The 22437-nt window shown below is 40.0% G+C and overlaps 1 protein-coding gene across 7 annotated transcripts in view; it reads left to right on the top strand.

Annotated features, from left to right (window-relative positions):
* The window catches only part of LOC126365849 (ras-specific guanine nucleotide-releasing factor RalGPS2), a 364573-nt gene extending 353524 nt beyond the window's left edge, over nt 1–11049 (top strand). For 4 of the 7 annotated variants that reach the window (XM_050008498.1, XM_050008499.1, XM_050008500.1 and 1 more), the window contains 4 exons: nt 685–909; nt 1967–2155; nt 5001–5122; nt 9153–11043. In XM_050008498.1, coding sequence (XP_049864455.1) covers nt 685–909; nt 1967–2155; nt 5001–5122; nt 9153–9277 — 661 coding nt within the window. In that variant the 3' untranslated portion in view covers nt 9278–11043. Of the gene's footprint in view, nt 1–684; nt 910–1966; nt 2156–5000; nt 5123–9152 lie in introns of all 7 variants that reach the window. The other 3 variants (XM_050008496.1, XM_050008495.1, XM_050008501.1) reach the window with 1 other exon arrangement.
* The last annotated feature ends 11388 nt before the right edge of the window (nt 11050–22437 follow it).

A 22437-nucleotide genomic window follows, 5' to 3' on the forward strand; every position in this document is an offset into this window, starting at 1 on the left:
GAACCCTTAAAGCTTTTCTGTTGCATGTGACCACAACACAAATGTGTTGGCCATATACTAATCATGTATTGTGCATAAAATTGAAATAAGAGAGCATTAAAGGATGTATTGGCCATCGCAAATAGAAATTGGCTATAAATAGTGGCACGAGACAAACAATAGTTCACTGTAAAGTTGGAGCCCAGGCAGTGAGTACACCTAACAGCAAAACTTGCAACATTTGAAAAAAAAAAAAAAATGCCTGTGTCGGTCCATGAAATACTGTGGGTGAAGTGAAAACAACAACTCAGCAGAACATCCGAAAATGCACCATTAATGATTTATTAATATTTTAACTTTGAAAGTTACATAAAGTGACTGCATCAGTTTTTATTGTTCCTTCTGAGTAAAGACGAAATAGAACACAACACAATAATTTGCTTAAGAAATATCTACGAACTGAGTAGGGGACTACATCATTTTGTAATGGACACCTAGTACAGCCATAATGATTTTGTATCATTAATGAAAGACACTGTATGCAGGGATAACGGCTAGTGATATACTTGTCGGAACTGCAGGAAAAGTTGCAATAATGTTTGTTGAAACATGTAATTACATACAATGGAAGGTTTTTCATGACACAAGTAGTCATTTAAAATAGAATCTAAGTAGTGCTATAACACTATTGTTCGGTTGTTTCAGCATCTTCAACAAACAGTCACATGGGATACCATTCAGTGAAGATGAGGACATAGCACTGAAATCAAGAAATCTCCTTGATGATTCTGTCATTGAGGAACAGCTTCAACAACAGCAGCAGCAGCAGCAACAGCAACAGCAGCAACAACAGTCACCTAAAGGCAATGGCTGCCACAAGGAGGTAGACTTGGAAGATGAAGAAGGTCAAACATTACTGCATAGATGTGGGTGAGTGACACCAGAATTAATAAATATTGACATCTTAAAAGAAAAATCAGTTTCTGTGCCACACCTGAGTCTGGAGTGGATTGTAAGTTTAGAAGACAATGTGGTGTTTGTTAAAACTGAGTTTTAGCGAACATCGTTTCCACAGTTAAATTCCGTGAGTGCAAAAAATGAAAAACAAAAACAGAGTTACTTATGCGAATGTTAAGGCATTAAACAAAATTCGTTGGTTACTGGGACTTTCACAGGAAAGCACTGTTTACTGTCATAATAAAAACAAAACTTCCCAGTAAATTAAGTCCTCATGAAATTACTTATTGCTTAAAAACAAAAAATTGAGACTGGAGCTAAAATGCCCAGTTCCTGACAGTGGAATTAAGTGACTTACCAATGAAACAATAATGGTATGCATCCAGATTTTGTTAAACATTATTGAGATCGTGGTAGTGTAGTACTGTCTACTTCCCAGAAATCAAAGCCAGAGAGTTGCAAGAAGTCTGACATACACACTTCATACGCTATCTGTTCATGTCTTTGCACCTGGTAGACACCCTCATTGATATAGAATATAGTTAGTACTCACTTTCTACTTTTCCTTGTGATAGACATTTAGAGCTTGTTTTAGTAGTAAAAGTGCAGTGCCATGCTAATAATGTCATAATGAATCATTGGTTTATTCAAAGCAAGTACTTTATCATATTGTGCCAAATCAGTGATCATGCGGAGGAAGTCTCTTTCAAGTGGGTGAAACTGAGTAGATATTTTGTACTGAAGATTTCTGTATTGATAGAAGCACAATTTACAAGTTTTGGAAGTATGAACCATGAAACACATTAAGCAATTAAAACAGATTTTACTGTAATTCATGTTTAATATCTATGAAGATTATTTTGAATATTAAGTTACATGGGCTGTCGTGGACAAAATTATACACTGATACTGATAATGTAGCAATGATATTCATTATTTGATAAGAAACAATTTCTTCATTTGTTTGAACATTTAGTGTTACTTAGCAGTTAACTTTCTTGAAAAGTTCATTAAAGTTCTTCAATTTCAGGTCTATAGTGTCAACAGATTCTGATGAGTTCTGCCAGGAAGCTGGATCTCATTACACAATACAAGGTTGCCTCAGGCGAAAAACTGTGTTAAAGGATGGTCGGAAGCCAGCTGTCTCATCGTGGCAGCGTTACTGGGTTCAGTTGTGGTCAAACTCCCTCGTGTATTACCCTCCTAAATCATTTAAAGGGTAAGAATGTGCTGTTATTGTATTAAACTAAATCACCCTTGGTACTAGAATTACTTTTAAGTAATGGTGCTTCAATGTTGGTCTGGGATCGTACAAGTTGTTAGATAGTTTGCATCATTGATGCATTTGAGGGATTCAGTCACTTGGAGGAGAATGTGTGGCTAATGGTATTCTTGCCTTATATTAATATTCCATTTGTTCAGTTTAAGAAGGAGGATACATAAAGAAAAGCAAAAAGCAAACTGAATAAAAGTAAATATAATTATGATGTAATTGGACAAATAAAAAATCTACCTACCAAGTGTTAGCAGGAGAGCAAATTTTGGAGCCAGTGTCGCCTTCTTCCAGAAGGCCAGAAGAGAAAGGAAAATGGGTGAAGGAAAAGGACTGGTGAAACTTCTGAAATCGGGATAGTTTGGAAAAGTTGCCTAGAACTCCAGGTCAGGGGACTCCCCATTTTCTAAACCACTCCGGTCCTTTTCCTATACAACTCTATCTCTACCTTCAACCTTTGTCAGGAGGAGGAGCCACTGGCTCCACAAGCTTGCAGATTTAAATACCTTTATGTGTGTGTTCTCCTGCTGCCACTTGGCAAGTAGATTATCTATCCAATTACATTATTTGATATGGATATAATAGAGGGAAACATTCCACGTGGTAAAAATATATCTAAAAACAAAGATGATGTAACTTACCAAACAAAAGCTTTGGAATGTTGATAGACAAACACACACACACACACACACACACACACACAAAATTTCAAGCTTTCGCAACCAACAGCTGCTTCATGAGGAAAGAGGGAAGTAGAGGGAAAGACGAAAGGATGTGGTTTTTAAGGGAGAGGGTAAGGAGTCATTCCAATCCCGGGAACGGAAAGACTTACCTTAGGGGGGGAAAAAGGACAGGTACGTACACACACACACACACACACACACACACACACACACACACACACAGACATTTGTAAATACCCCAGGTCATTATTTACATTATATTTTCAAAAATAGATAATTTTTGTAAGTAAATTTAACCAATATGCTGCATGTCAGAATACGCAAAATAAGAACATTGAAATAGATTTGAAAATATTAGTTTTATTAATCACTTTACTGTTGTTCTGGAAATACAGAAAACTAATAATTGTGTGTCAATATCAAAAACTGGGGTCTTATTACTTTAGTACTTGTTGAACAAGCATGACACTATTACTCACAAAATATATAGCATATGAAAGAAAGTGAAAGGACATGAAGGGTTGATACCAAAAGGGAACACAAAAAGAGCAGTAATTTATTTCTTTTACAAAAAAAAAGAGAGAGAGAGAGAGAGAGAGGCAGAATATGTAAAGTCACATTTAATAAGTACTTAAAAACATTGTATCTACTTTGTTCAGAGATTCTGAATTGCCCATTCATAGATAACCAGGACAAACTGAAGATAGCTTGACCTAGTCTACAAATGATAACTATATTACAGTCTGAATACAGTCAGTCTATATAATTATACAGACTGGCCACTTACGAAATATTTCTTTGTTTCCATGAATTAGTTTTTGAGCCTTTTCAGACTACCCTTCATAAGAGACATTCAAAAGTTACATTTTCAGCCAATGGAAACTCCAGGTAGGAATGTCAACAATGTAGGAAAAGATAGATTGCTACTTACTGTAAAGAAGACATGTTAAGTTGCAGACAGCCACAATTAACACACACAAAGCATCCAGCAACAGCCTTCATCAACAAAAGGGAAACACACACCATTCATACACACAAGTAAGCTTGCTGAAAGCTTTGTGTAGGTGTCATTTAATTGTTGCCTGTCTGCAACTTAATGTGTCTTCTTTATGGTAAATAGCAATCTGTCTTTTCCTACACTGTAGAAGTTACCTTTTCATGTTTGCAGCATGATGCTGGGTGCTAGAGGTTTCTCCTCGGTAACAGAAAGTTATATGTGAAGTTGTCAAAAAATGAATTTATTTACTTACTGCAGCAGTATTGGAAGTATGGGTTGTAAGTAAAAACATTTGAATATCAAATAGGAAACACTTCTAATGTTTTGCAAAATTATATTTCTTTGGTCATGAACTGGCTTTCAACTTTCTAGGACATTGAGGTAAGAAGGGAAAAGCTAGTGTTAGAGACCAGATATAATTTTCAGGAGATTATGAAGTGTTTCCTGTTTAAAATTATCATGTTCTGCCAAGCACTCGTGAAAATGTAGTTACTATTATAAAGACGTTTGTTTTTGATAAAGTGTACAACTAACATGTATTTTTTCCAGAACTGCACTAATAACATGAATATGTAACTTCTGCATGCCGTATCTAAAGATAAGACTAAAACAACTCAAAAACTAATTAATGGAAATAAACAAATATTTCATATCAGATTGGTGCAGTTAGCTGTATTTATATTCAGTTAATGTACAATCACTGTGTTCTACAATATCCATAATGGATAAAAGAAACAGTATCTTAGCTTTCTTTTGATGGGTTTGCAAATCCTCACCTCTCACTGGTAACTGGTATGAAGTATTAAGAAATGCACGTAATTTATGCTCTGTTAATACAATGTACCAATAAATGAATTGCAGTTCAGAGTTAAATCAAACCGAAATCTGCACTCAGTTTTAATTATATGTGTGGCATAGATAAGCTTTACATTTATTGAAAAACTCTTGTAACATGGTAGCAAATCCTGTTAATTTAGATGTCAGTAGCAACAAGTTTGTGTAATTCACCTCTGTATCCTGTTTTGTTTGTGCTCACAAATGCAGAAGATCTTTAACTTTCATACTAGCTTCATGATTGATTTGTAAATTCCCATTTTTTTTTTTTTTACAGAAGTGAGAGATCAGACTTCAAAGGAGAACCTTGTAAAATGGTATCTGTTGATGGGTGGTCAGTTGTGCTGGGTGACAATCCATTCCAACAAGATGTTTTTCAGCTTACAGACCATGAAAAAGGTGAGTTGCATGTGAATATTCAAGAATTATGTAAAAGTAAAAATTATGTTTCTCACTTTTTATAATCTTGTTTGTGTTTGACAAACAGTATATTAACTATCAAATACAGAAACAGGCGAGTGACCATTACATACCCTCAGTAGGTGCAACTTCAGTTCATGAAAGTAACAGTATTCCTACATTTTCAGCTAAAGTTCTTTCTTCAGGGGAGAAGAAAGGTGGGGTTCTGTTTTTATCTTTGTGTACTTACGTTGGGTGCATTAGATTAGATTAATACTAGTTCCATGGATCATGAATACGATATTTCGTAATGATGTGGAACGAGTCAAATTTTCCAATACAAGACATAATTAAGTTAATTTAACAACATAATTAAGTTAATATAACAACTTCTTAATTTTTTTATAATTTTTGTTTGTTTTGGTTTTTTTCTTTCTTAATTTATATCTAAAAATTCCTCTATGGAGTAGGAGTAGTTGTTATTCAGAAATTCTTTTAATTTCTTCTGAAATACTTGTTGGTTATCTGTCAGACTTTTGATAGTATTTGGTAAGTGACCAAAGACTTTAGTGGCAGTATAATTCACACCTTTCTGTGCCAAAGTTAGATTTAATCTTGGATAGTGAAGATCATCCTTTCTCCTTGTATTGTAGTTATGCACACTACTATTACTTTTGAATTGGGTTTGGTTGTTAATAACTAATTTCATAAGAATGTATATATACTGAGAAGCTACTGTGAATATCCCTAGATCCTTAAATAAATGTCTGCAGGATGATCTTGGGTGGACTCCAGCTATTATTCTGATTACACACTTTTGTGCAATAAATACTTTATTCCTCAGTGATGAATTACCCCAAAATATGATGCTATATGCCAGCAATGAGTGGAAATAGGTGTAGTAAGCTAATTTACTAAGATGTTTATCACCAAAATTTGCAATGACCCTTATTGCATAAGTAGCTGAACTCAAACGTTTCAGCAGATCATCAATGTGTTTCTTCCAATTTAATCTCTCATCAATGGACACACCTAAAAATTTTGAATATTCTACCTTAGCTGTGTGCTTCTGATTAAGGTCTATATTTATTAATGGCATCATCCCATTTACTGTGCGGAAGTGTATGTACTGTGTCTTATTGAAATTCAGTCAGTCTGTTTACAAGGAACCATTTAGTAATTTTCTGAAAGACATTATTGACAATTTCATCAGTTAATTCTTGTTTGTCAGGTGTGATTACTATACTTGTATCATCAGCAAAGAGAACTAACTTTGCCTCTTCATGAATATAGAATGGCAAGTCATTAATATATATATATTAAGAACAACAAAGGACCCAAGACCACCCCTTGTGGAACCCCATTCTTGATAGTTCCCCAGTTTGAGGAATGTGCTGATATTTGCATATTATGAGAACTGCTTATTTCAACTTTCTGCACTCTTTCAGTTAGGTACGAATTAAACCATTTGTGCACTGTCCCGCTCATGCCACAATACTTGAGCTTGTCTAGCAGAATTTCAGGATTTACACAATCAAAAGCCTTTGAGAGATCACAAAAAATCCCAATGGGTGGTGTTCAGTTATTCAGATCATTCAAAATTTGATTGGTGAAAGCATATATGGCATTTTCTGTTGAAAAGCCTTTCTGGAATCCAAACTGACATTTTGTTAGTACTTCATTTTTACAGATATGTGAAGCTACTCTTGAATACATTACTTTCTCAAAAATTTGGGATAAAGCTGTTAGAAGAGAGATTGGACAGTAATTGGTGACATCAGATCTATCCCCCTTTTTTATGCAAAGGTGTAACAATAGCATATTTCAGTCTATCAGGGAAAATGCCCTGTTCCAGAGAGCTATTGCACAGGTGGCTGAGAATCTTACTTATCTGTTGAGAACAAGCTTTTAGTATTTTGCTGGAAATGCCATCAATTCCATGTGAGTTTTTGCTTTCAAGCAAGTTTATTATTTACTAATTTCAGAGGGAGAAGTGGGTGAGATTTCAATTGTATCAAATTGCATTAACTACCTAGCATCTTCTAATGATCACCTGGACCCTACTATATCCACAACATTTAGAAAATGATTATTAAAAATATTTTCAGCTTCTGACTTTTTGTTCATAAAATTTTCATTCAATTTGATGGTAATACTGTCTTCCTGTGCTCTTGGTTGACCTGTTTCTCTTTTAATAATATTCCAAATTGTTTTAATTTTATCATCAGAGTTGCTGATTTCAGACATGATACACATACTTCGGGATTTTTTTAATAACTTTTCTTAATATCGCACAGTAGTTTTTATAATGTTTGATAGTTTCTGGGTCACTACTCTTTCTTGCTGTCAGATACGTTTCCCTTTTCCGGTTACAAGATATTTTTATACCCTTAGTGAGCCATGGTTTGTTACATGGTTTCTTAAGAGTATATTTAACTATTTTCTTGGGGAAGCAGTTTTCAAATGCATTAACAAAAGTGTCATGAAATAAATTATATTTTAAATTTCCATCAGGTTCACGGTATACCTCATCCCAGTCTAACTGCTGTAGGCTTTCCCTGAAATTTGCAATTGTTAAATCGTTGACAGAACGTACTACTTTGGAGGACTGTTTAGTACTGTTGAATGGAGCTATGTCATATATTGTAACTAGCTGTGAACCATTATCAGAAAGACCATTCTCAACAGGCTGAGCATTTCTCTGGTTAAACTTATCTTGGTCTATAAAGAAGTTATCCATCAGTGAGCTGCTATCCTTTACCACCTGAGTAGGAAAATCAATAATGGGTGTCAAATTGAAAGAACTGAGTAATACTTCAAGGTCATTTTTCCTATTACCCTTTTTCAGAGAATCCCACATTGAAGTCCCCACAAATAATAATTTGCTTCCCCCCGTCTGACAGATAGCGCAACAAGGAGTCCAAATTTTTCAGAAATAGATGAAAATTTCCCAATGGGGGCCTATATACAGTTACAATTATAAATGTGTCTTTATTTAATTTAAGCTCACAGGCACATGCTTCTATATGTTTCTCTACACATAACTTTTTTGTTTCTATACTTTTTGCACAATGATAACTTTTGACATACATGGCAACTCCTCCTTTCTCCATATTTTCTCTAATTACCTATGCAGAGAGCTTATATCCTCTTACATTTACCTTATCCATATCAGTAACAATGTGATGCTCAGACAGGGATAATATATCTATTTCATCCTCAGCTTCTAAATCTTCTAAACAAACCAGAAGCTCATCTATTTTATTCTTTAAACTCCCAATATTTTGACGAAATATACTTACATTATTTTTAATTATTCTTTTATGAGAACCTTTCCTTATTCTAACATTTGCAGTACTCTCCTGTCGGAGTTTCTCATTGTGCTTAGGTCTAGTTCCTATACCAGTGGTCACATGGTGTTCAGAGAGGCATTATGTCAACTGGGTTGGGTGACTTTAATTCATCAATGCAATTACCTGGGACTGATGTACAACTTGGTGGATATAAAATTTCTGGTGATTGGTTAAATTTATAATTGACAGCTGTGATTGGTGATCCAGTGTGCTAGAATTGTGCTGTTTAATTTCTTTTGGTGTGTGGAGTTGTGCATTCTGTAAATATCTACAGCCCAGCCCATCTGTTCCAATGTGAATTTCACAAATTTGGAATGCTATTTTCCTTTTCATGCAATTTGAAATGTGTATTTCTTCTTTTCCAATCTTGTCCAATTACAATTTTCTGTAAATTCTATTTTCCCTGTTTACATTCTCTTTACACCTTTTTCTATTGGGTAAAATTTTTATTTATAAAATCATATTGTGAGAGCACAATACGTACACCTGCTTTTGATATTTTTGTTTGTCATTATTTGGCATAAAGTGGACACAGTTAAAAGGTTGTAGAGACTGTTGAGGAATGAGACATTTTGGGAATGACATTTATATACTGCAAATAAGTAACAATTCATTTAATATCGCACAAAGAATGCTGTGATCCTGATCTTCAGTGTATTCTTATTGTTGTGTTTCAGGGAATGTATACAAGTTCAAAGCTGGCAGCCGCTCTGCTGCCCAGCAGTGGTCTCGCCATCTACATCAGGCAGCCCAAGGAACCAAGGAAAAGCCGTTACCTGCCAACCTGATGTCATTTGAATAGATACGAACACATTATTTTACTGTCCACTACTGTGTGATGCTGTGTTACTAGTGCATGTGAATTTAAATGTTATGAAGTGACTGGTTTGAATGTTAATGGATAATCCTGATGGAAATGTACTTGTCATCACAGAACCATCTGAACTGAGATGGAGGCAACTTAATCAAAAATGCGTGACACAAAATAGTAATTAATATGAACATTATTGTACATTTTCTTTTGTACACAAATTTTACATTATGTAACAAGATGATGTAGGAACTGACATGCAGTATCATATTTAAATGATCAAGTGTGGGTAAATTGTGTTTTAAAAAACCATAGTAGAGGCCTATGACATGACAGAGATTTGTGTAACAGTCTTAAATGAGCACAGTGAAGATTGCGGCTTGATGTGCTGTCAGTGTTAGAGAAATTGCCAGTGTTAAAATGTTGGCAGATAAATTCAGGAATCTCCATGCAGTCTTTACAGAAGTAGGATAGAACATAATCATATCTCATGAAAAAGTGTAAAATATTGTGCAATCATAAATTGAAGTAAGATAAAAAATCTAGTTCTCACTTGCCTTGTATGTATAGAAGGTGTTATGTGAAAAAGAGCCCAGGAGTCATCTCCTTGGTGGTACTTTTTTATGAAAATTTTGAATCTGTTAGGTGTGTGTGTGTGTGTGTGTGTGTGTGTGTGTGTGTGTGTGTGTGTGTGTGTGTGTGTGATTTCTAAATGCACTACACTACCAATAATTGTATATGTTATCTCTGCCGGCCTGTAGAGAAGTGCTTAGTTTAGTAAACCTTCTGTTAATAGTAATACATTTCATAAATCTGTGCAAATGCAATTGTTTGAAGGGTGCTTTGCTATTGAGCCTTGTGTGTGAATGATGATGCAAATAAAAATTCTGTGTATAGAAACAAATATATTTGACATCTGCACAGCTGATACATGTTATCCTCGTACATAATACTCACTGCTTGTAAACAATAATTTGACAAGTGTCTGATTACTGTTGGGATCAATTTTTTATTAATTTTTTTATATGTTGTATTTAATACTATAGCTCTGAGACTGATTTTTATGAAAAGCTGTAGTTTCTTAGAAATGCCAGGAACAAGTTTGTAACTTAGTAATGGCCTATACTCAGTGACTATCTTTGTGTGTGGTGTTTGATGAGACATATCTGAAATGATGCTTATTGTCAATCTCAGGTAATAATTACTCTTAATGTTTCAATTTTTGAAGAGAAGAATCTGAGATTTGTTATGAAGTTTTGTTTAAAGCATATATTCTTGTTAAACTATTCAGAGCTTGAAACATTGTGTTATTAAGCATGAGGATAGTTTCTGCAGTTTAAGTAAGTGTACCAGATGTGTCAGTTGTTTTGTGCCTTCAGATGTGATTGATTTAGCTAGATTTGTGGTGCCTCTGTTAAATGCCTAAAATTTTACAATTATTTTATTAAAACAAAAATTTGAACAAATAGTTACTCTGTATATTCAACTCTTTAATGTTATGTTCTTTTTATACTGTATATTTACAATTTTAAACTTGTCATAGATATGGTACTTTAGTTTTGTCAATGGCTGTGAATCCTCGCAAAAGACTTAGTGTCATTATTTTATATTACTTGTTGGTAGTATATCCAGTTTTGATGTAATTTGTAGTGCTTTGCCTTATTATACAGCTGCAGTTACATTATTGCCAGAAGTTTGAGGCAGCGTATTTCGTACTGTAAATTTGACGTTTGAATATTAAAAATTTTCTAAGAATATTAAAATTTGTGTTTTATGATGGTACTACAAACTATAAGCAGGAAACAAAAACATAAGGAGAGCCAACTATTCACCTAGCACTCAAATCAAGTGTGTGTGTGTGTGTGTGTGTGTGTGTGTGTGTGTGTGTGTGTGTGTGTGTGTGTGTGTGTGTGTGAGGGCGAGCGCGCACGTGCGCACGTCCGTCTGTCCGTCCCCACCAGTCTCTCATGAATTGTCCGCAGCTCATGGTCTTGCTGTAGTGTTATCGCTTCCGGCCCACGGAGTCCGGGTTAGATTCCCGGCGGGGTTAGGGATTTTGTCTGCCTCATGATGACTGGGTGTTGTGTGTTCATCATCATTGACTCACAAGTCGCCAAAGTGGCATCAACTAAAAAGGACTTGCAATACGGCATGGGACCTCCCGGCCAACAATGCCATACGTTCATTACATTTTTTTTTTTTTTTTTTAATTTCTCGTGAATTTATGATGAGGCAACTCTGTGGTGATGTGCCTACAAGATAACATTTCACTCTCCTTGTTTGAATTGCAGCTAATAAAGAGATCATTCTGTGCCCTCACCATAACGATGAAACAGTAGGATAAATGTTACCGAACTGTGGCAGTGATTCAAACTTATAAGTAATCTAATAAAACTTCGGAATGAATCTCATCCATCATTAAGTGCTTTGCCACATATACTTTGTCTTAAATAATGGTCTTTGGCATCAACTGAGAAGCCATCATTTTGAAGATGTGTGACAGTTCTTTACTATGAACCCATAGGGTGCCATTTGCACCATTGTCACACATTTCATAGATGGAAATATCTCAAAATAATAATAAGTTGTTGTCATTGTCTTAATCAAATGCTTACCTGAAGTTAGTAATTACATATAATGGAAAGACTAGGCTATAATAACAATTATGAAAAAGGTAGATCGCTACTCACCCTAAAAATGACAAGTCCACTACTACCATATCTGTTACCAATAAGTGGAAGTATTAATGCATTAGCACATCTCAATACGCACCTCCAGTCTTGTTTGTCGAGACATGTATCATCAGCTCACGTCACTAGAGCTGTGAAGTTGCATTTGTCATGGTCTGTATTTAAAATGTTTGGTAAAAGGAAATAGTGTGTCTGTTCAGGGGAAAGAAGCATGTATGAAGCTGGTATTCAATAGAAACGAACAAAGAATTTTTGGACTGCTATGAGAAGGATGATGATGTTGAAGTTTAGCATACTTTGGGACTTACTGAATTCACTGTGAGAACTGTTCGTGATAATGTGGAAGCAATTTGAAAAACTGCTCGCTGTTCAACTGCCTTCAAGTGTGACTACAGTCACCAAATCTTGCCCACAAGCAGTAGAAAGAATAGAAAAAAAAGCTAAACTTTAGGACTGAGCTCCACAACCAACATCATATGCCTCTCTCTGGAACTGCTATTGAAGGCAAAGGCAAGAACTTGTATGCAGATTTAATGAGAGGACATCAATCCAGCATCTTTCTGCCCAGCTCAGGCTGGTTTGATTGCATCAAGCACCATTTTGGCTTTCATAACATTAAAATGGCAGGAGAGGCAGCGGTGACATCTGAAGTTGAAGCTGAGAAATTTAGGGGGTTTAAAGAAAATGAGGAAGAAAAAGGCTATACTGCAAAGTAGGTCTTCAGTCTTGATAGACTGGGCGTGTTTTGGAAAGGGATTTAAGTGTGCCAAGGACCAAGGCACTCTTTTCAGAAGAAATGCTACAGACGATTGCAAATTTGAAACCCCCCTTACGATGTACCACTCTCAAAATCCTTGGACTGTGACAAGAGGAGGTGGGAAATTCATGGGATATGGAATAATGATGTTAGTGTGTTGTGTGTTTCTGTATTAAATTTTTATGGGTATAAATTGTGCATTAAAATTTGACTCAGAAAGATAATTGTTATTTTTGGGGAAAAATACTAAGAAGCTGCAGTTTTAACTGTAACACGTGAGTAATCAAGAACTTATCCCCATATTTTATGTATAAAATGGCTCGATTTACACAAATTCGGTATGCACAGTGAATCTGTGGAAAGCAACTATCACATATAATAAATTTTTACACACACACACACACACACACACACACACACACACACACACACACACACACTACATCAGTATTTACTTATTTGCAGGCTAATAATTATAGCTATTAGACATGGCATAATTTGTTTTTTAGGCTGGTTAGGATCTCCAAGTACATGTGGCACGAGCAAGCCATTAATGCTTATTTTCCCCTGGCCAGCCGGGAAAGTGTCGGAATGTGGACACATTGATGCAAAACAGTTAGTCTAGTCTGTACTGATAATGATAGTACACTTAATGATGCAGCTGATAACATCCAGAAAACATCAGTAGTAAACTACGTACAGTATGTGTGTTTTGCTTGCGGATAAATGCTGCTATTGGAGCACAGAAAAGGCTACACATTCGGGAGGATGACAGTTCAATCCCACATTTTCCATGATTTCCCTAAATCTCTCCAGGCAAATGCCAGGATGGTTCCTTCAAAAGGGCACGGCCGACTTCCTTCCCCTTCCTTCCTTAATCTGATGCAATTGATGACCTCGCTGTTTGGTCTCTTCACCCAAACAACCCAACCCCCCACAGAAAAGGCTAATACGTTCCTGTTTAAAAGACAAGTGAAAAGTGGGGTACGCTAGTAACCTCATTTTACCTTCTTCAGCACATTTAAAAAAATTTCCAAAAATTTTGGCATACTGGCATGCTTTTTTCCGAGCCGCGGAGCAGCGTTCTGGGCAGCTGCTGCAGCACTGCTTCATGCCCAGGTATGGTGAAGCCAGGGAGCAGTGTGGCAACAGGGAGTCTCGCTTGACTGCATGGACAGCAGACACATAAGCTGGCCAATCTGCAAACTTTCTCGAACAATTTTAAAGAAATTGTGTGGTACAAAAATTTGACTCTTGTGCATCTCACAGGTTTACTCATCAGCTTCATAATGGGCTGTTTATTATTCTGCTAATCATTATACTTGTTGTGAGATTTCAAAATTAAGTAAGCTACTGCAAAAAAAAATATCGAGTAGTTCGCAATGAAAAATAGAGGTTGCTATGAATTTGTGTTTGGTGCATGTTAGGCAATATGTTGCTGTGTAACAAATGTAGTTAATGTACTGAACTATTCTTTAAACTTTGAATGGGATCTATAACTTGCTCCACTGCTGAGAAAATGGATCGTATGTAGTGCACTCCATACCGCACACATGGCCACACAATAAAGGGAAACTGAAATATTCATGACACTCTAGTATCTCACAAGCAGTTTGAAATATCAAAACAAGATTTTGGCACATGAAATCACACGAGGAGGAGAGTTGGTTGCCATATTGTTACTGTGCTTAAATTCCTTATCTAATGTTATATAAGTAAGTACAGAACTAGAATTGTTAGAGGTTCCTAAAACTGGAAATAGTTTCAGAGACATGGCTGACATTCCCAATAGGATTCATAATTGTAAGAATTGTGGAGTCAAATATCAGAGTGTTGTCAGATTACCTCGAGCAACAAAATGATTCCAGAATGAGATTTTCACTCTGCAGCGGAGTGTGCGCTGATATGAAACTTCCTGGCAGATTAAAACTGTGTGCCCGACCGAGACTCGAACTCGGGACCTTTGCCTTTCGCGGGCAAGTGCTCTACCATCTGAGCTACCGAAGCACGACTCACGCCCGGTACTCACAGCTTTACTTCTGCCATATCCGTCTCCTACCTTCCAAACTTTACTGGCAGAAGTAAAGCTGTGAGTACCGGGCGTGAGTCGTGCTTCGGTAGCTCAGATGGTAGAGCACTTGCCCGCAAAAGGCAAAGGTCCCGAGTTCGAGTCTCGGTCGGGCACACAGTTTTAATCTGCCAGGAAGTTTCATATCAGCGCACACTCCGCTGCAGAGTGAAAATCTCATTCTGGAAACATCCCCCAGGCTGTGGCTAAGCCATGTCTCCGCAATATCCTTTCTTTCAGGAGTGCTAGTTCTGCAAGGTTCGCAGGAGAGCTTCTGTAAAGTTTGGAAGGTAGGAGACGGATACTGGCAGAAGTAAAGCTGTGAGTACCAGGCGTGAGTCGTGCTTCGGTAGCTCAGATGGTAGAGCACTTGCCCGCGAAAGGCAAAGGTCCCGAGTTCGAGTCTCGGTCAGGCACACAGTTTTAATCTGCCAGGAAGTTTCAACAAAATGCTTGCTTTCTGAAGATGACTTTCTAAATACTGTAAATGATTTGTTCAACATACAGAACTTTCCAGATGCAGACGATGATATTGACAGAGAACATGTTCATCCAAAATGTTCAGGATATTCTGGTACAATATTCATAACTATAAAACATTTTCATTCAATTGTCTTACAAGCAGTTAAGAGCCTCATAGGACATTCATTATAATCGATGTAGGGTGATATGAGAAGGAAGGACAAGGTGGTAGATTTCATTCTTGTAGTTTGTTTCGCTTGAAGCAAGAAGTTGTTCTTAATATAGCACCAGATTTTCCACTACCAAAGATGTCAGGTTTGTTGCCTTTTGTGTTCAGTGGAGATCAGTCATATCCACTGTTGAGGCACTTTTCTACAGTCAACGAGTTTTAGATCCAGGCAAAGAATATGTCTACAAATACTTTTCCAGACCACGACAATTAATTGAATGTGCTTTAGGAATAATAAGTGATAAGTGGAACGTATCTTGGAAGCCAGTGCCAACTTCACCAGAACTTTCTGACAAAATTGTAAATGTCCATGTTCTCCACTGTCACTGACTAGAAAGATACCTGAGTGTCAATGACTGACATACAGTAGACATTGTGTGTTCTATAAAAGACATCTATCAGATAGAATGAAAGTTTAACAGAGCTTCAAATGAAACTATCCAAATGAGAGAATTTTCAAAACTTTTTTCACATAATAAAGAATGATTTTCATTTGTTTGTCAGTTATGCTACTTCAACATTATTACCTCCTGCCATTTTAAGACAGTAAAATAAATCAGAGGTTAATGAGATGTATTCTGTACTTGTAGTTTGTAATACTGCTGCTACATCATCAGATAATTTTTCCAAAAGGAATCAGCTGTGATGATATTTATTTCACTGGTTCCAAAAAAGGACTCCGAATAAAAACAATTGGTATCGAGGCTTCTGCTGACACCATTTTCTCAACAGTACAATGAAAGAAACATAAGTGCCAGCAGAGTCACACAGTCTGGTCGTTGTTCTGAGAAACAAACATGTTTGATTCACTCAGCACTACTCTGCTTGCAGTGCCACTATAATCACATGCATTGAGCAGTACTAGTGAGATCCATTCTTCTCAGGTTATCAGCCGAGTGGTGGAATCATCTTGTCACAACGTTTCAATGAGTTTTGTACCCATCATCTTTTGGCGATGTGTTCTGCATATCTACATAGGTGCTTGGCCGTCGTCCACTACTGTAGGCTGGCCAATCACGTCCCTCCGGAAGTGGGTACCATGTCGGTAGTGGTCGTTGAGATCCGGTGGCTACCCAATCTGTCTGCGGACACCTCTGCCTTCAGATCGGAGCGTTCCTGATGTATTTTGTCAATTGTGGGATTCCAAGCTGCACTGAGCAGAAAACCGCTATTCCTGTTTACTAAATTGTTGTGCAGACGTATCTGTACTGCCTCTTTGAAGATCGAACCCCAGAAAGTGTTCTGCACAGATTCTTCGTTTTCTCGAATTTGAAGGTGTATCCCTCGATAATGCTACGTTCTTTCTACTGCAGCCTTGTTTGTCTGTCCTAGTCGTACCTTCCTGATGTGTTCAGTACAGTGCTGGGAGATACATCATTGTGTCTGCCTGATATATTCCGTCCCACATTCGCACTCAATACTGTAAATGCAAGGCATCTGCAACCCCAGCTGGTCTTTGGTTGAGCCAAAAGAATATCTTTGACTTTTTTCGGTGCGGAGGGTCGTTATTTCGTGCTTCTTTAATATTCTTGCAATCTTGGCTGTTGGTGGTCCAGCAAACGGCAGAAATGCCACACATTTTTCTCCATCTTCTTCTGGTTTCTCCTCCTGCCTCTTGTCTGCATGCAAGGTGTGTCTTATTTGGGTCTTGAAGTAGCCATTCTTACACAAGGTTTCCCCATAGATGTGCTAACTCACGTGGCAAGCTCTCACTGTTGCGGATCTACCTTGCTCTTTGTACTAAAGTGTTCGGCACTGAGCTACGTTATACTGGATGGTGGCAGCTCCGATCACTGAGATAAGTCCATGTGCGTCTTCCTCCTGTAGTCCAAGTGTCACAACATTCTGTCCGGATTTTTGCTGATCAAAATATCCAAGAAGGGAAAGCAGCCATTCTCTACTACCTCCATGGTGAATTTGATGCCGTCATGTATGCCATTGAGATGCTGTAGGAACTCCTGTAGTTTTTCCTTGCCATGGGGCCACACTACTAAAGTGTCGTCTACGTATCTGTAGAATACCTTTGGTTTATGGCGGGCAGTGTTCAGTGCCGCATCTTCAAAGTGCTCCATGAACAATTTGGCAATACTTGGGGCCAGGGAGGAACCCCTGGCAACACCATCTGTTTGTTCATAGAATTTCCCACCACTTTTGAAGTACATTGTGGTTAACACGAGACAAAAGAGTCTGAGTGTGTCTTCATTGAAGTGATCTTCGAGTAGAGCTAAGGAATCGTCCAGCGGCACCCGGGTGAAAAGAGAAGTGACATCAAAGCTCACTAGTATATCCTTCTCATCTAGGCTTAAACCTTGGAGTACTTTAACAAATTCGGTCAAGTTATTGACATGGTGAGGGCAGTGACTCGTGAGTGGTTTTAACAGGTGTGCTAGGTGGTTGGCTACACCATACGTCAGAGAATTTATGGTGTTCAGTATAGGACGTGGCGGGACATTCTCCTTATGGATCTTCGGGAGGCCATACAGTTGCAGTGGAGCCGGTGCCTGAGGCTCTTGATCTTCAAAGAGAGATACGTGTGCACAACAATTTTGTAAGCAGGGATAGCGGTTTTCAGCTCAGTGCAGCGTGGAATCCCACAATTGACAAAATGCGCCAGGAACGCTCCGATCTGAAGGCAGTGGCATCCGCAAACAGATTGGATAGCCACCGGGTCAGGACGCCGGGCCGCCCCGCGACCCCCGCCACCACTACCGATGTGGTACCTCATTCCAGAGGAATGTGATTGACCAGCCTACAGTAGCGGATGACAGCCAAGCAGCTATATAGATATGCAGAACACAGCATCCCGACACTTCACCAGTAGATGATGGGTATGAAACTCATTGAAACATCGCAACAGGATGGCGCCACCACTCGGCTGATAACCCGAGAAGAATTCATCAGTGGAATACGCCGAGAAAGACTGCAATCACATACAGTACTAGTGTGTTTTGCCAAAAGTGCAGTCAGCTCACCTTCTAATTAAAGCATCTAGGAATGTGAGCATCCCATCCGTTTCGATCTCCATGGTGAACGTAATATTCTCGTGTCTGGAGTTGAGGTGTGTGAGGAAGTCTGCCAGTTTATCTCTTCCATGTGGCCAGATAACGAAGGTATCATCCACATATCTAAAGACCCCTCTACGGGTCTGGGGGTTAGAATAGGCCCGAGGTATTCCTGCCTGTCGTAAGAGGCGACTAAAAGGAGCCCCTCCCCCTCAAGGGGGTAGTTAGCGCCTGCGTCCGGAGCCGGATGGTTCCACGACCTATATTTGCGGTCATTTTGGTTTGTTCACATCTTCTGGTTTCTTCCTTCCTTTGGTTGGTTCCTTTCTTTGTTCTTCTCCATCTCACTGTCTTTCTTACTCTTTCCCTTGCCTCCTTCTCCTTGCCTTCTTCTCCTTGCCTCCTTCTCCTTGCCTTCTTCTCCTTCTCCTTGCCTCCTTCTCCTTCTCCTTGCCTCCTTCTCCTTCTCCTTGCCTCCTTCTCCTTGCCTTCTCTGGTCTCCGCCTCGGTGTTTGAGACAGTCTGTCCTTTCTTTCCCTCTCCCTTTCTTTTCCCTCTTCTTCCTTCCTCCCTGTGCGTGCCTGAAGGCCGACCCACGCGTTCGCACGTGTAGCCAGTGACAGGGTGATAGGGTAACGCGTAATTCCCTGCCCTGGGTAGACAAGTAAGGCACGCACGTACCCCCTGGTAAAGGCCAGGCCACGGAGGGGTGACTGCCTGAGCTGACACCTTCCGACCATGCCGATTGGTCCCTACATCCGTTTCTCGGGAGGTGTGACCTGAGGTGTGAACAATCACCTAAGGCGGGAGTGCCCTCTGAGAGAGTCCCCACAAGGAAGGAGCGCGCCATCGGAGACGCTGGCAATCATGGGGGATTCCTCCGCAATGGATTTCTCTTCTTCTTCTCTCTCGACTTCTACCCACAAACGGAAACTTGACCAGCCACCAGTGACAAAAGTACCAACGCCTGCCCCACAGTTCCTTGTAGTTTATCGATCTGAGGACGGAAAGGATTTTTCCTCTGTCAACCCTTTCGTTATCCAGAAGGGCGTAGATGCCATAGCCGGATCGGTCAAGTCTTGTACCAGATTGCGTAACAGTACCTTGTTACTAGAAACTGAGAGCACCTTTCAGGCACAAAAACTGCTTCGGACCACACTCCTGTACACATTCCCTGTCCAGGTGGAGGCTCACTGCACTTTAAATTCGTCTCGTGGTGTGGTATATACTAGATCACTCGACGGATTGACTGACGAGGAGATTCAGTCTTTCCTCGCTGAGCAGAGCGTGACGGCTTTCCATAGGCTCATGAAAAAGGTCAACAATGACCTTGTACCGACCTGGACACTTTTCTAGACCTTTGATAGTGTTCAGCTGCCGTCGTGCATCAAAGCGGGCTACGAGGTTATTTCTGTTCGCCTTATGTCCCGACACCTACGCACTGTTACCAGTGTCAGCATTTTAATCACACTCGACAGTCTTGTTCCAATGCGGCTAAATGTCACTTGTGGCAGGGATGCCAATGAGGGTGACTGTCCACCTCCGTCTCCTCATTGTGTGAACTGTCAGGGTGACCATGCAGCATCCTCCCGCAACTGTCCCATCTACAAGGAAGAACGATGTATACAGGAAATTCGGGTCAAAGAGAAAGTGTCCACCTTGGCTGCTCACAAGCTATTTGCTAGTAGGAAACCCACGCTGCTCCCAGTGGGGAAATACAGTACTGTCCTCACCTCTCCTCAGACTACCAGGGAGATGGCGACGCAGATATGCGATCTGACCTTCAGCACTACGGTCGTCCATTCGGCCAGTGCTAAGGTCGCCTGGTCGACGTCTCCTCGTCCTCCCGTCACCCCTCAGACAAAAGCGCCTTCAACAGCTTCTGCCAAGACGAAGACCCAGAAGTCAGATGCATGGGCCTTCAAGAAGGAACCGTCCCGTGCAGACTTCCTACGTACCTCGAACTCCCAGCCATCGACCAGTACTTCCACTAAACGACCTTCCAAGAAGGCTCATAGGAAGCACAGTTCTCCTTCTCCGCCACGGCACATTTCTTCTCCTGCGCCACCCAGCGGGTGCCGCCCCAGGCCATCATCCATTTCGCCTGGCCGCACTGCTGGTAGCCAAACATCCTGCCGTTCACCAGTGGAGGAAACTCCCCCTCCCCTCGTTAAGATGGCCGCTGAACCTATAGAACCAATTAACGATGACTGTCCGCCTACTGATAGCGGCGGCAGTGCTCGCTCGAAGCCAGGTCCTCAGCAGCTTTCGAGGTGATCCCTTCTTGCATCTTCTTTTTCTTTTTATTCTCATGATGGCACTTATTCACTGGAATATTCGCAGCATTCGCTCCAACCGAGAGGACTTGAAATTGCTGGTCCACTTGCACCGTCCGCTCGTCGTAGCCCTCCAGGAAACGAAGCTACGCCCATGCGATCAAATTGCCTTGGCGCACTACACCTCTATGCGTTTTGACCTACCCCCTGTGGCAGGTATTCTGGCTCATGGAGGGGTTATGTTGCTGGTCCGGGATGATATTTACTACGATCCCATCACATTGCACACCAGCCTGCAGGCAGTTTCCGTCCGAATTACTCTCCCTACTTTTACATTTTCCATTTGTACCGTTTACACTCCATCGTTGTCTACTGTTTCCAGGGCATGATGCAAATTATTGCTCAGCTACCTGCACCATTTTTGTTAACTGGAGACTTCAATGCCTACCATCCCCTTTGGGGCTCTCCAGAATTCTGCCTGAGGGGCTCCCTGTTAGCAGACCTTTTCAACCACCTCAATCTTGTCTGCCTCAATACTGGCGCCCCCACTTTTCTTTCGGACACAACTCACACCTATTCCCATTTGGACCTCTCTATATGTACTACCCAACTTGCACGCCGGTTTGAGTGGTATGCACTTTCTGATACATATTCGAGTGACCACTTCCCGTGTGTTATCCATCTCCTGCATCACACCCCCTCTCTGTGCTCAACTAGTTGGAACATCTCCAAAGCAGACTGGGGGCTCTTCTCTTCCACGGCGACCTTTCAGGATCAAACCTTCACAAGCTGCGATAGTCAGGTCGCACACCTAACAGAAGTCATTCTCACTGCTGCTGAATATTCCATGCCTCACACTACTTATTCTCCACGTCACGTACCGGTCCCCTGGTGGACCTCAGGATGTAGAGACGCTTTATGTGCTTGTCGACGTGCTTTACGCACATTTAAACGCCACCCTACAGTGGCGAATTGTATCAATTATAAACGATTACGTGCGCAGTGTCGCCGTATTATTAAAGAAAGCAAGAAAGCCAGCTGAGTTGCTTTCACAAGCACCTTCAACGGTTTTACTCCTTCTTCTGTTTTCTGGGGTAGCCTGCGCCAGCTATCTGGCACTAAGGTCCACTCACCAGTTTCTGGCTTGACAGTGGCGAATGACGTGCTTGTGGCCCCTGAGGATGTCTCCAACGCCTTCGGCCGCTTTTTCGCAGAGGTTTCGAGCTCCGCTCATTACCACCCTGCCTTCCTCCCCCGAAAACAGGCAGAGGAGAAAAGGCCACTTAACTTCCGCTCCTTGAATCGTGAAAGTTATAATGCCCCATTCACCATGCGGGAACTCGAAAATGCACTTGCCCGGTCACGGTCCTCCGCTCCAGGGCCTGATTCTATTCATATTCCGATGCTGACGAACCTTTCTCCTACGGGTAAAGATATCCTTCTTCGTACTTATAATCGCATCTAGATTGAGGGACATGTTCCCGCATGCTGGTGCGGGAACATGCCTTCCAGTTATTGATCCATCTCGCTTACCAGCTAGTCTGTAAGGTGATGGAGCAAATGTTTAACTCCCGTTTGGTTTGGGTGCTCGAATCTTGTCGCCTACTTACCAATGTACAATGTGGATTTCGTAGGCGCCGCTCTGCTGTTGACCATGTGGTTACCTT

Source organism: Schistocerca gregaria, chromosome 4 (assembly GCF_023897955.1).
Source record: "Schistocerca gregaria isolate iqSchGreg1 chromosome 4, iqSchGreg1.2, whole genome shotgun sequence".
In the NCBI taxonomy this organism is placed as follows: domain Eukaryota; kingdom Metazoa; phylum Arthropoda; class Insecta; order Orthoptera; family Acrididae; genus Schistocerca; species Schistocerca gregaria.